The sequence below is a fragment of the Dendrobates tinctorius genome, unplaced genomic scaffold (genome assembly GCF_039654945.1).
Source record: "Dendrobates tinctorius isolate UK_male_01 unplaced genomic scaffold, ASM3965494v1 ptg000022l, whole genome shotgun sequence".
In the NCBI taxonomy this organism is placed as follows: Eukaryota; Metazoa; Chordata; class Amphibia; order Anura; family Dendrobatidae; genus Dendrobates; species Dendrobates tinctorius.
The window spans coordinates 95,967,699-95,982,500 of record NW_027361690.1 but is presented as its reverse complement, the minus strand read 5'-3'; the positions used below and the strand labels follow the sequence as shown (position 1 = coordinate 95,982,500).

Here is a 14,802-nt window from a genome sequence, read left to right as displayed (position 1 = left end):
CCTTGACCTTGGAGTTCACCTCTAATCTCTGGATATTGTTCTGGGGTCTTTGGTTACCATTCGCATTATGCATCTCTTCAATTTATCATCAATTTTCCTCCTGCGGCCACGTCCAGGGAGGTTGGCTACAGTCCCATAAACCTTAAACTTCTGAATAATATGAGCAGCTGTAGTAACAATAATATCAAGTTGTTTGGAGATAATCTTATAGCTTTTACCTTGTTTGTATATAATTTTCTTTCTTATTTCCTGAGACAACAATCCTCTTTCCTTTCTTTTTTCCATGTTCAGTGTGGCACACACCATGATTCCAAACAGCACAGTGACTACTTTTCACCCTCTAAATAGGCAGACTGACAGATTACAAGAAGACACCTGTGACGCTAATTACTGGACACACTTTAGTTTAACTTGTCCCTATGATCAAATTATTTTCAATCTTTTCTAGGGGGTACCATCATGGTCTTCCAGTTGTTTTTCATTAGTTTTTTTCTCTTCAAATATAATTCAAAAGCAATGTCTGGTTTGGGTGGTCATATTAGCTGTCCTCCAACTGTCCCAAGAACATGCACTAGAGATGCCGGGGGACATATTGAGGATAACCATAAATGCTGCTAATTGGTGATGTGCGCTGGGAGGGTGTGAAGTAGGACTGTGGTGTTTTCCACTGGCTCATGGCTTTTTCCAGTTACCTGTGACAGAATTAATACATGAAAGAAAGACGTATCCAGTTGCTATTGACAATTATGCAATTTTCTTCTGCAGTAGGCTTATGCACAGTTGAGGGCACCTACCTCTTGTTATTATTTAGTAATGTAAATCAAAGATGTGTGTGACCTTTCTGTTGCCTTAATTTTTTATTTTTCTTTATTCTTTGTAGCTTTTATGTGGCAATCATAAAGATGAGGCTAAGGACGCGGAAGGGGTCTCCGCGCAGCAGTCACGGTCCTGCCGGGCGCACTGCACGTACTAAGAGGAAGCACTCAGAAGAAGAGGAGGAGGAGGAGAGCTCACCTCTTGCAGAAAAGGTGTCTAAACCAGACACTGGTCTGCTGTCCACCATCAAAAATTTCATCAAAGGCAGCGCAACAAAGGTAAGTCTGGGGCCTGTGTGAGTATGGGCAGCTTGTTTGAGGAGTCTTAGAAAAATGTAAAGATTGTAACGGTGCGATGGTGGCTTATGTCTAGTGGATATGCCATAAGGCTTTACTAACAATACTCATTTTAACCACTTAAAAGGAACCTGTCAGCAGGATTTTGCACAATAACCTACACACAGTGTCAGGTCGGTGCCATTATACTGATTAAAATAATACCTTGGTTGATTAAATCCATCTTGTGGTTGTTGTTTAACCTCTTCACGACCGCCCACAGTAGATAAACGTTGGCGCTTGCTGGGCTTTGTGCAGCGCCGACGTTTATCTACTGTCGGCGGTTTTGTGCCCCCCGGGACCCCCACATACCTTCCAACGCGGGGATCCCGGTGCGCAATGCATGCTGGGACCCCCGACGTCATCGAGACCTGATTGGTTCAGGTCCCGATGACGTCAGCGTCACAGCAGCCAATGGGAGCGATCGCTGGGAAAGCTGCTTGTTTCCCGGCGTTCTCCTTCATTGTAACGCGGCTTCTCCCTCTGATCTCACTGACAGCTGATCAGAGGTGAAGCAGCGTTATTGTGTGACTAGATCGCTGCCTGGCACAGCTGTGCCAGGCAGCGATCTTGTCACACAGTAACGCTGCTTCACCTCTGATCATCTGTCATTGTGAGATCAGAGGAGAAGTCGCGTTATTATGTGCCAGGCAGCGATCTTGTCACATAGTAACGCTGCTTCTCCTCTGATCTCACACTGACAGATGATCAGAGGTGAAGTGGCGTTACTATGAGTCAGATCGCAGTGCAGCGATCTTGTGACAAAAATAAAAAAAAAGTAAAAAAAAAATAAATGCAGGGGCTAGGGTTAAGGCCCCGTCACACTAAGCGACTTACCAGCGATCCCGACACCGATATCAAGGTGTCAGGATCGCTAGTAAGTCGCTATGTGATCGCTGGTGAGCTGTCACACAGACAGCTTCACCAGCGATCAGCACAGCGATGCCGAGCGCCCGGCATCGCTGGCCATCCTGTAAAAAATAGAATCAAAATAAAAAATATAGTTATTCTCACCTTCCGACGTCCCGTTCAGCGATCCTGCCTCTCTCCACGCTCCGGTCCTAGTGATTCTTTGCACGAATGACCGCGAGATGTCACAGTCTCGCGGGATAACAAAGTCTTGCAGTCTAACAAAGGATCACTGGGACCGGAGCGTGGAGAGAGGCGGGATGGCTGAACGGGACATCAGAAGGTGAGAATAACTATATTTTTTATTTTTTTTTATTTTTTTTTTTTTTACACCTGATCGCTGGTCTCCCGCCTGTCACACACAGCGATGCGTGCTGGCCAGCGGGAGACCAGCGACCAAAGAAATGTCCAGAGATTTCTTCCAGCGATCAGCGATACCGGCAGGGGGGGCCGCTCGCTGATCGCTGTCACACATAGCGATCTCGCTGGTGAGATCGCTGTTACGTCACAAAAGTTGTGACTCAGCAGCGATCTCGCTACCGAGATTGCTTAGTGAGACGGGGCCTTTAGGGTTAGGGCTAGGGTTAAGGCTAGGACTAGGGTTAGGGTTAGGGCTAGGGTTAGGGCTAGGGCTGGGATTAAGGTTATGGGTGTGTTGGTGTTAGGTTTGTGGTTAGGGTTATGGTTAGGGCTGAGATTAGGGTTAGGGGTGTGTTGGGGTTAGGGTTGGAATTAGAATTGGGGGTTTCCACTGTTTAGGTACATCAGGGGCTCTGTAAATGCAATATGACGTCCGCAGACCATTCCATCAAAGTCTGCATTTCAGAACGTCACTACTTCCCTTCCGAGCCCCACCGTGTGCCCAAACAGTAGTTTTCTCCCACATATGGGGTACCAGCGGACTCAGGACAAATTGGACAACAACTCTTAGGGTCCAATTTCTCCCGTTACCCTTGTGAAAATAAAAATTGGGGGCTAAAAGATCATTTTTGTGGAAAAAAAAAATGATTTTTTTATTTTCACGCCTCTACATTATAAACTTTAGTGAAACACTTGGGGGTTCAAAGTGCTCACCACACATCTAGATAAGTTCCTTGGGGGGTCTAGTTTCCAAAATGGGGTCACTTGTGGGGGGTTGCCACTGTTTAGGTACATCAGGGGCTCTGCAAACGCGACATGACACCCGCAGACCATTCCATCAAAGTCTGCATTTCAGAACGTCACTACTTCCCTTCCGAGCCCCACCGTGTGCCCAAACAGTAGTTTTCTCCAACATATGGCGTACCAGCGTACTCAAGACAAATTGGACAACAACTCTTAGGGTCCAATTTCTCCTGTTACCCTTGTGAAAATAAAAATTGGGGGCTAAAAGATCATTTTTGTGGAAAAAAAAATGATTTTTTATTTTCACGGCTCTACATTATAATCTTTAGTGAAACACTTGGGGGTTCAAAGTGCTCACCACACATCTAGATAAGTCCCTGGGGGGGTCTAATTTCCAAAATGGGGTCACTTGTGGGGGGTTTCCACTGTTTAGGTACATCAGGGGCTCTCCAAATGCGACATGGCATCCGATCTCAATTCCAGCCAATTCTGCATTGGAAAAGTCAAACGGCACTCCTTCCGTTCTGAGCTCTGCCGTGTGCTCAAACAGTGGTTTAGCCCCACATACGGGGTATTGGCGTATTCGGGAGAAATTGCACAAAAAATTTAGTGGTTTATTTTCTCTTTTTACACTTGTGAAAATAAAAAAAAATGGTTTTGAAGTAAAATGTTTGTGAAAAAAAGTTAAATGTTTATTTTTTCCTTCCATATTCCATTCATTCATGTGAAGCACCTGAAGGGTTAATAAACTTCTTGAATGTGGTTTTGAGTACATTGAGAGGTGCAGTTTTTAGAATGGTGTCAATTTTGGGTATTTTCTGTCATATTGACCCCCCAAACTCACTTCAAATGTGAGGTGGTCCCTAAAAAAAATGGTGTTGCAAATTTTGTTGTAAAAATGAGAAATTGCTGGTCAACTTTTAACCCTTATAACTTCCTAAAAAAAAAAAATTATGTTTCCAAAATTGTGCAGATGTAAAGTAGACATGTGGGAAATGTTATTTATTAACTATTTTGTGCGATATCACTCTGATTTAAGGGCATAAAAATTAAAAGTTTGAAAATTGCAAAATTTTCTAAATTTTTGCCAAATTTTGATTTTTTTAACAAATAAGTGCAGATCACATCTAAAATTTTTTACCACCATCATGAAGTACAATATGTCATGAGAAAACAATGTCAGAATCAGTAGGATCCGTTGAAGCGTTCTAGAGTTATGACCTCATAAAGTGACACTGGTCAGAATTGAAAAAATTGGCCCGGTCACGAAGGCAAAAACAGGCTCGGGTGCGAAGGGGTTAATCTTTATTTTTAGTTTGGAGTTAAAGGGAATCTTGCATCGGAAATTTGCGGGCTATGTAAATGCCCTGTGTCCGGTCCGATGGGCGGTGTTTCTTCTTTTCTCCATCCCATCCGTGACCACTGTCCGCGATATTTTCCGGAGCTAGAGTAGTTCTCCATATTTCGCGCGTGCGCAAAGCAATCTTGCCTCGCGCACGCACAGTATGCTTTGCCCAACTGCGGGCAAAGCCGAAAATCATTACTCCGCATGCGCCGGTACACTGTCCTGGAAGTATTTTGCTGTGTTCCGGGACATAGTACACCGACGCATGCGCAGTAATGATTTTCGGCTTTGCCCGCAGTTGGGCAAAGCATACTGCGCGTGCGAGAGGCAGGATTGCTTTGCGCATGCGCAAAATATGGAGAACTAATTCCGGAAAATATCGCGGACGGCGGCCACGGATGGGGTGGAGAAAAGAAGAAGAAACACCGCCCATCGTACCGGACACAGGGCATTTACATAGCCCGCAAATTTCCGGTGACAGATTCCCTTTAATGATATGCTCGTGCTTCGGGGCGTTCTTCATGTGGTGCTCTGATTAGTCATCTGGTCACCACATCTAGCTTCTGATAGGTCACTGATCCTAGTTTACATAATGAATATTATATCCATAGCTTGAAAAAAAAAAACTTTCTGCAGGCAGTGGCACCTGCACTGCAGCATAATCGCATATGTAATGTGCATATAGTTCTTTTGTTTGATGTCATCCTGATATTCATTTAAAAAAAAAAACTGTTTCAAAATGGCACCTGCCACGCCTGCTCAGTAGCAGCTATCAGTGATTTGATAGCTGGCACTGTGCAGGCGGTGCCATCTGCGCGGGCGGTGCTATTTTCAAACAGATATTCTTTTTTTTTAAATGAATTTCAGGATTACATCAACAAATTAAGTATATGCACATTACATATGTGATTATGATGCAGTGCAGGTGCCACCGCCTGCCTGCAGAAGGTCCCCCCCCCCCCCCAAGCTAGATATATAATATTCATTATGGAATCTAGGGAGCAGGTCAGTGAGGGATCAGTAACGTGTCAGAAGCCATACTGGTGAATACCTTAGTACAACACCACATGAAGCCCATAGCTTGCCCGGAGCACGAGCATATCATTAACTCAAAACTGAAAATAAATATTAACCACAAGATAGATTTCATCACCCAAAGTATCATTTTAATCTGTATAACTGTGCCGACCTGACACTGTGTGTAGGTTACTGTGCACAATCTTGCTGAAAGGTTCCCTTTAACCACTTTCTGCCATATGACGTACTATCCCATCCATGTGCCCTGGGACTTAATTCCCAAGGACGGAATAGTACGACATAGCGATCAGCGGCGCCCCCGGGGGGGGGGGGGGGGGGGCGCGGCTGGGTGTCAGCTGATTATCACAGCTGACATCCGGCACTATGTGTCAGGGGCGGTCATGGACCTCCACCGACACATTAACCCCTGGCATGCTGAGATAAAACATGATCGCAGTGTACCGCGGGCATGGGAGAGAAGCACGCGGGTAGGGGGCACCTTCCCTGCGACCCCCGGAACGACGCGATGTGCTGCGTCGCTCTGAGGGTCCTCCTCCCTGCAGGCATGAGGAAGCCTTGTGCAGCGCCTGTCAGATCGCCGATCTGACAGAGTGCTGTCTAAACTGGCAGATCGGCGATCTGACATCTTATAGTGATGTTCTCCCCCCGGGACAATGTAATAAAGTTTAAAGAAAAAAAAAAAAGTGTAAAAATAATTTATAAAAAAATCGATAAATTACAAAAAAAAATAATTCCCAATAAACTCATTTTTTTGGAAATAAAAAAACCCCAAAACAATAAAAGTACACATTTAGTATTGCCACGTCCGTAACGACCCGCCCTATAAAACTGTCCCACTATTCAACCCCTTAGGAAAAAAAAAAGCGACGCAAAAAACAATTCTTTATCATCATACCGCCGAACAAAAAGTGCAATAACGCGCGATCAAAAACACGAATATAAATAACCATGGTACCCCTGAAAACGTCATCTTGTCCCGCAAAAAATGAGCCGCCACACAGCGTCATCAGCGAAAAAGTAAAAGTTATAGCTCGCAGAATATAGCGATGCAAAAACAATTATTTTTTATATAAAATAGTTGTCATTGAATAAAAGCACCAAAACTTAAAAAAAAGACAAATGAGGTATCACTGTAATCGCACTGACCCGAAGAATAAAACCGCCTTATCAATTTTACCTCACGCAGAACGGTGTAAACGCCCCCCCAAAAAGAAATTCATGAAATGCTGGTTTTTGTTCATTCTGCGTCCCAAAAATCGGAATAAAAAGCGATCAAAAAATGTCACGTGCCCGAAAATGGTACCAATAAAAACTTCAACTCGTCCCGCAAAAAATAAGACCTCACATGACTCGGTGGATCAAAATACAGAAAAATTATAGCTCTCAAAATGTGGTGATGCAAAAACTATTTTTACAATAAAAAGCGTCTTTTAGCGTGCCACCTCTGCCGAACATAAAAACCCGCTATAAATAGCAAATCAAACCCCCCTTTATCACCCCCTTAGTTAGGGAAAAATAATAAAATTAAAAAAAAATGTTTTTCCATTTTCCCATTAGGGCTAGGATTAGGGTTAGGGGTGTGTTGGGGTTAGGGTTGGAGTTAGAATTAGGGGGTTTCCACTGTTTTGGCACATCAGGGGCTTTCCAAATGCGACATGGGGTCCGATCTCAATTCCAGCAAAAAAGTCAAATGGCGCTGCTTCCCTTCTGAGCTCTGCCATGCGCCCAAATAGTGGTTTACCCCCACATATGGGGTATCAGCGTACTCAGGACGAATTGCACAATAACTTTCTCCTACGCCTCATTGGGGGACACAGAGACAGTGGGTGTTATGCTGCTGCCACTAGGAGGACACTTAAGTAAACCAGAAAAAAAGTTAGCTCCTCCCCTGCAGTATACACCCTCTCGCTGGCTGGGATTTCTCCAGTAGTTCTTTGCTTAGTGTCTGTAGGAGGCACTTGGGTCTGGTTTCAGACCCCACCGTTTTTATTTTATTTTTCAATTTTCTGTTAATTTTTATTTTTTAATAAACGGAGTGAAGGGGGCGGCGGTTCCTTTCTACGGCCCGCTCTCCCCCGAACCAACAACAGGCAAGCACGTGGAGTAACCCTTCACGTACACTTTCCTGCGACGAATGGGGCTGATTCCTCTGACGATGGTTCCCTTACGGTACTCCACGGATACGAGGGCTAGCGCAAAAGGAACGAAGCACAGGAGAGCATGGAGAAGGACTTGAGCAGCGCCTTCCGATGCCCTGAATCAGCCCCACAGCTCTCCATCCCCCTACCACAGAGTGGATCGATTGAGCAGTACCCCTTTGAGACCTCCTCCAGCTTTGCTGCATCGCCCGTAGGATAAGACCCTGCAGCTGGAAGAAAGCGGAGCGCGACTTGCCTGAGCTCAGGAGCCAAGGTATGGGGTCGGGTCCTTGCCCCCAGGAGAAGCGCTGACTTTGCGTCAGCGGCGGTGCACCGGCGGCCCCCCTCCCTCTCTCTGCGCTCGGGTATGCCAGAAATTTAGCCCCCGGCTTTTCCGGCCTGCTAGGCTGCAATTTGGCGCCGCCCACTAGCGCCGCCCTCTCCCCGCCCCCGACACCTACCACGGGTAGGCCAAAAATGTAGTCCCTGGCTTTTCCGGCCTACTAGCCCACAATTTGACTAGCGCCGCCTGCGCTAATGTCGCCACCTCCTCCTCTTGGCGCCTCTCACCTCTTACAAGACGCGCAGATCTAATCTCGGGGGCCATGTCCTTTTCCATCAGCAGCCGTTAACCCTTTCAGGAGCGCTAGGCCTGCTCTGGACAGCCGGATACCGGGTGACACCACAGGACCACTGCTATTCCTCCCGGGGGTACACAGTACAGGACCGTGGGTAAGCTGCATCTGCCTTCAGTTTGCAGGGTTTGCTAGATATCATCTCTTGCTTGTAAGAAAACGTCCGGGGGGGGTGTGTTCTGGCATTGAAATAAGAACTGGTCGTTTCCTCCTCACTAGTTTCACTTTCCATAGATCACTGTTCAGCGTGTGTCTGGGGGAGGAGCAGCTGGGTGGTCCTGGTCTCTGCACTGAGGCTGCTAGAGGGGGAGGATTTGTTACTGTGTGAGGAGGGCTTGTTCATGTGGTCGGGGAGGGCCTGTAGCTATGGGGGGTGGGGTTGTTGCTACAGACGGCATGTTTTTAGTAGAGTAGGAGGAAACGACCAGTTCTCATTTCAATGCCAGAACACCCCCCCCCCCCCCCCCCCCCCCCCCCCGGACGTTTTTCTTACAAGCAAGAGCTGATATCTAGCAAACGCTTCAATCTGGCCACAGAAGGTAAATTACTTATTGTCAGCATTCTGCAGCCCAGATATGCACTGAGATTATGTGAAAAGCCCAGACAACCCCTTTAACCCCTTCCCGACACATTCTCTGCAGCTGCAGGCAGACTGCCGTTAACCCTTTCAGGAGCACTATGCCTCAATCTAAGGAGGCTAAACAGGCGATTATTAAGCACACTGCGTTTTTACCGTATGTACCATTTGCAAGTCTGCATTACCCAGTGGACAGACTAATCCGTTATACACGGACTGTGACTCGGCCTGCGCCCCAACCTGCACTCCAACGCCTTGCCGCGCTGCTGACGGGCCTCCTGCGCTTAGTACCCCTGAGGGGGCCGCGTCCCTCTCACGGTCGGGGAAGTCTCTGACCCAGGCTATATTCTCCCTCCGTGAGGACTCTAAGTCAGAACCACCAGCAGGGGCCATCCTCGTTCAAGGGATGGTCAGGTCTCTGGAAAGCTGACCCATGACGCGTCCAGTCACGTTCGCGCCTCAGCATCGGCGCCTCCTGTCTCTCGCTCGCCTTTTTCTGAGTTTCACCGCGAGCACGACTCTGAATTTGAATCTGACTCGTCAGCCCCTCAGAATCCCACATCTGATCAGGAGTCGCTTGATTCACTTATAGATTCCGTCAACAGGATTCTTAAGTTGGATGAGGAAAATATTCCCGCTCCAGCACACGCTATCTCATTTAACAAAAACCAAGCGTGTGCGTAGGTTGTTTACCAGCCATCCAGAAACATAGGGACCGGCCACATAAATGGTTCTCAGGGCAACAGTCTACTCACACTAAATACCCTACTGATACAGACCTAATGAAGGCTTGGTTACAGTCCCCTCCGGTGGACCCTCCTGTATCGCGTCTTGCTTCTAAAACGCTCCTATCTGTTTCTGAGGGTTCCTCAGTCAGAAACCCCTCCGATCGTCAAATTGACTATCTTGCCTTCTTTCGCGGCAATTTGGGTCTCTAAGGCAATGGCCGCTTGGGCAGAAGCCTTAATTACTTCCCTCCAGGGCACCATTCTTCCTCCGGAGGCGACCACTGTTGCCAGGCAGATAATTCATGCAGCAGACTTTGTAGTAGACGCTTCTGGTGATGCCGCCAACTGCGCGGCTCAAACTGCCACTAAGGCTGTGTGCACACGCTGCGGATTCCGCTGCGTTTCCGCAGCGGTTCTGCGGACCCGCTGCAGTTTTAGCTGCGGTGTACAGTACCATTCTATTGAATGGAAAACAAAAAACGCTGTGCCGTCGCTGCGGAAAAATCCTCGCGGATTTGCTGCGGTTTTGAATCCGCAGAAAGAATTGCATGTCAATTCTTTCTGCGGAAACCGCTGCGGGTTCCTATCTCCACCATTGTGGAGATAGTGAATCCGCAGGACCAAACCGCAGGCAAAACCGCAGATAATCCGCAGGTCTTTTGACCTGCGGATTATCTGCGGTTTTTGCAAAATCCGTGCGGATTAATCCGCAGCGGATTCCGCAGCGTGTGCACGTACCCTTATGCGACCTCCATTACAGGAGCCCTATGGCTCCACGGCTGGCAGGCGGATGCCACATCTAAAAGAGCATTGTCTTTTCTCCCCTTTCAAACGGGTCGTCTTTTTGGAGAGAAACTGGACCAGCTCTTTTCTGATACTACCGGAGGGAAAAGTAAATTCCTTCAACACAAGGGCTGTTCGGCCGTTTCGCAACCAACAGCAGATGCATCTTCGATCTTCTCGCAACAATTCCGGTTGGTCCTCCTCTACCTTCTCTTCCAGATCAGGTCGGTCCCCGCAAAGAGACAGAGGCTCCCAAGTCTCATATAGACCTATCCGCTCTTGGAAACCCAGGTCTAGGGCTTCTGGATTTAGGGGAGCCAGATTTCATAGATCTACCCAATGACTTGTTGCGGTTTCCGGTAGACACCGACAAAGTTGGCGGCCGCCTACTTTCCTTCAGCCACACTTACCTCACAGTTGCCCACGACAAGTGGGTCAGGTAGCTGGTGTACTCCGGATACAAGATAGAATTTTCTCCCCTCCAACTCGTTTTTTTTTTGTTCCTTTCCTATCCCCCAAGGAAAAGACAAGAGCCTTCCTTCGTGCTGTTCAGGCACTGATAAGGGACGGAGTCATCGTTCTGGGCCCTCATCACGAGAGGTTCATGGATTTTTATTCAAACCTTTTTGTGGTTCCCAAAGTGGACGGGACGATCTGACTCATTCTGGATCCCAAACTGTTAAATCAGTTTGTCATAGTACGATGACTCCGAATGGAATCCCTCCGGTCAGTTGTCACTTCCATGGAAAAAGGAAAAATTCCTAGCATCCATCGACTTCAAGGATGCTTACTTTCACATTCCGGATCTGCCCGCCTCACCAGCAGTTCCTGCGTTTTTTGCAATTCACGAGCAACGCTTCCAGTTCGTTGCCTTGCCCGTCGGACTCGCTTACGTCCCCAGGGTCTTTACTAAGGTCATGGCGGCTGTCATGGCCATTCTCCACTCGCGGGGAGTGGCGGTGTTACCGTATCTGGACGACCTGCTCATCAAGGGCGTCCCTTCCAGCCTGCGAGGAATTCGTGGACATAACAGTAATACACTTTCTCGCCTGGGCTGGAACATAAATTTCGAAAAGTCTTTCCCAAAACCGGCTCAGCAGAAGTCCTTTTTAGGAATGATCTTGGACACTTCCTGCGAGTTGGTCATTCTCCCTCCAGAAAGGCCCCAAGCCTTACTGCAGGCAGCGCGGACTCTATATCCACCGATTTTTCACTCTATTCATTTCAGCATGGGAGTTCTCAGAAAGATTGTGGCAGCGATGGATGCAGTTCCATTTGCATAGTTCCACCTCTGTTCCTTACAACATGCGTTGCTGTTAGCTTGGATCCCTGGATCGTTGGATCCTTCTGTCCCTGCGGGTCAGGCAAGCCCTCAGGTGGTGGACACTGAGGTCCTCCCTGAATCACGGGAAGTCTTTTCTCCCAGTAAAATGGTTGGTAGTAACCACCGACGCAAATCTTCTCGACTGGGGTACGGTCTTTTGTCTCACACAAGGGTCGCTTGTCGACCCGAGAGTCACGTCTCCCCATCAACATTTTGGAAATACGAGCGATCAGATTAGCTCTACGGAGTTTCCACCATCTCCTCGCAGATCACCCCATCAGGATCCAATCCAACAACGCCACGGCTGTAGAGTATATTAACCGCCAGGAAGGTATCCGTAGCAGGATGGCCATGCACGAAGTGAGTCACATCCTCCATTGGGCCGAGTAGAAAACTGTACGGCAGATTTTCTCAGTTGCCAAGGCATTGCCTCGGGAGAGAGGTCTCTTCATCCGGAAGACTTTCAGCAGATTTGTCATTGTTGAGGGACTCCGGATGTGGATCTCATGGCCTCAAAACTAAATAACAAGGTTCCTCGGTTCATTGCCCGATCGCGCGATCCATGCGCCATCGGCGCGGACGCCCTAGTTCTGCCATGGCTCCGGATCCCGTACATCTCCCCCCCCCCCCCCCCCCCCTCTTTCCTTGCTTCCAAGGGTCATCAAGAAGATCAGAGCTTAGGGAGTACAAGTGATCCTAGTCGTGCCGGATTGGCCGCGCGCCGAGCATGGTATGCAGAACTAATACCACTGGTAGCCGACGTCTCCTGGCGACTTCCAGATCGCATGGATCTACTTTCGCAGGGCCCGAGTTTCCACCAGAACTCCGGGGTCCTGTCTTTGACGGCGTAGCCGTTGAATCCTGGTTTTTACCACAGGCTCAGTTCTCTCACGACGTGATTTCCACCATGATTAGTGCTAGGAAGCCTGTGTCCATGCACATCTATCACCACACCTGGCAAAACCTTCTTTTTGCGGTGCAAGGATCATGGTCAATCACCTCTGGTGTTTTTTCATTCCGGCCATATAGGAATTCCTTCAAGCTGGATTAAAATCGAGCTTCGCGCTTAGCTCGCTCAAGGGCCAAATCTCGGCCTTGTCAGTACTTTTCCAACGCATAATTGCCACCAAACTTCAGGTCAAGACGTTCATTCTGGGAGTTTCCCATGTGGCGCCTCCTTATAGAAGGCCATTGGGATCATGGGTCCTTAACCTGGTTCTTGGGGCCTTACAGGAAGCTCCTTTCGAACCGCTGCAGGACGTGTCACTGTCCGTCCTCTCTTGGAAGGTGGTCTTCTACTGGCAATTACGTCAATCAAGCGAGTTTTGGAATCGGCAGCCCTGTCCTGCCGTTCTCCGTTCCTGAATTTTCATCAGGAAAAGGTAGTTCACAGGACGTCCCTGTCCTTCCTGCCCAAGGTCATCTCCTCTTTCCATCTCGACGAGGAAATTGTTTTGCCTTCCTTTTTGTCCGGCACTAGTCCATCGCATTCAGAAGGCACTGAGACGGTATATCTCGCGGACAGTTCCCTACCATAAGTCAGATGCTCTGTTCATGCTTCCAGAGGGGCATAGGAAGGGTCTAGCCGCGTCAAAAGCACGCTAGCCAAGTGGATTCGCTTGGCGATTCATGAATCCTACTGTGTCAGGAATGCGCCTGTCCCAGCAGGGATTAAGGCGCACACTACCCGGTCAGTAGGCGCCTCTTCGGCATCAAGCCTCGACAGAACAGGTCTGCAAGGCTGCGACTTAGTCCAGTCTGCATACTGTTTACAAAACATTACCAAATTCATTCTCAGGCCTGTTCACAAGGCTACGACTTGGTCCAGCCTGCATACCTTTACAGACATTGCCTAATTCATTCTCAGGCCTCTGCGTATGCAGCTCTCGGCAGACGCAGCTGGCAATCGGCAGTACCTCAGTGGTACATGGGGTATTAGCAGATGTATGCTCCCCAGCCAGGGACTGCTTTAGGACGTCCCACTGTCTCTGTGTCCCCCAATGAGGCGAAGGAGAAATAGGCATTTTTGTGTACTCACCGTAAAATCCTTTTCTCCGAGCCAATCATTGGGGGACACAGCACCCACCCTGTTTAGCCTATTGGCTCACTGTAGCATTCTTAGGCTTTGACATAGTTATGGTTATTGTTGACTGTTTATGCTCCTACTGCTTTTTTCATCGAACTTGAGAAATCCCAGCCAGCGAGAGGGTGTATACTGCAGGGGAGGAGCTAACATTTTTTCTGGTTTACTTAGTGTCCTCCTAGTGGCAGCAGCATAACACCCACTGTCTCTGTGTCCCCCAATGATTGACTTGGAGAAAAGGATTTTACGGTGAGTACACAAAAATCCCTATTTTGGGGTCCTGTTAGGCCTGTTTCACATTTCCATTATTTTGACGGGAGGCAAATCCGCCAGAGTGGTCAAAAACGGATCCGCCTCCGTCATGGGCTAAACGGATGCTACAGGATCCGTGTTGTGTACGGATCCGTTGGAGGTGAAAAATTAAAGGATCCGCGGCCTGGAAAGGAGAGAGAGATTTTTTTTTTCAATCTTTGCACGGCTGTTCCGGAACGCTACTCAGGGGTTAATAGCCCTGCTCTAGCTAATCTGCCGGGCATGCGCAATATAAATTAGCGGACTGTCGCTCGGAAAAAATGTTGCAGAGTCCATCTCATCCACCCGGGAGATGCTAAAAGTTTGACGGATCCGTCAAAAAACGGGTGGGACGGACGACCGTCAGTCAAGATCCGCCGCTAATGTCAGTCTATGGGGGAAAAAACGGATCCGCCCCTTTTTTTTGGCGGATATGGTTTTTTTTCGAAAATTGGCGGATTTTGACTGACGTAAAAAAAACAGAAGTGTGAAACAGGCCTTACCTTTTGGGAAAATAAAAATTGGGGGTGAAAAGATAATTTTTGTGGAAAAAATATGATTAATTGTAAAGTTGTTCTCACCACATCTAGATAAGTTCCTTGGGGGGGGGGGGGGGGGGGTCTAGTTTACAAAATGGGATCACTTGTAGGGGGTTTCCACTGTTTAGGCACATCAGGGGCTCTCCAAACGTGACAT

The 14,802-nt window shown here is 48.0% G+C and overlaps 1 protein-coding gene across 1 annotated transcript in view; it reads left to right on the top strand.

The window, feature by feature from the left end:
* Positions 1 to 14,802, top strand: part of CTDSPL2 (CTD small phosphatase like 2) — a 69,060-nt gene that overhangs the window by 29,945 nt on the left and 24,313 nt on the right. The window contains exon 2 of the mRNA XM_073568992.1: positions 881 to 1,094. Within this exon, the coding sequence (XP_073425093.1) occupies positions 903 to 1,094 (192 nt within the window). The 5' untranslated portion in view covers positions 881 to 902. The remainder of the gene's footprint in view (positions 1 to 880; positions 1,095 to 14,802) is intronic.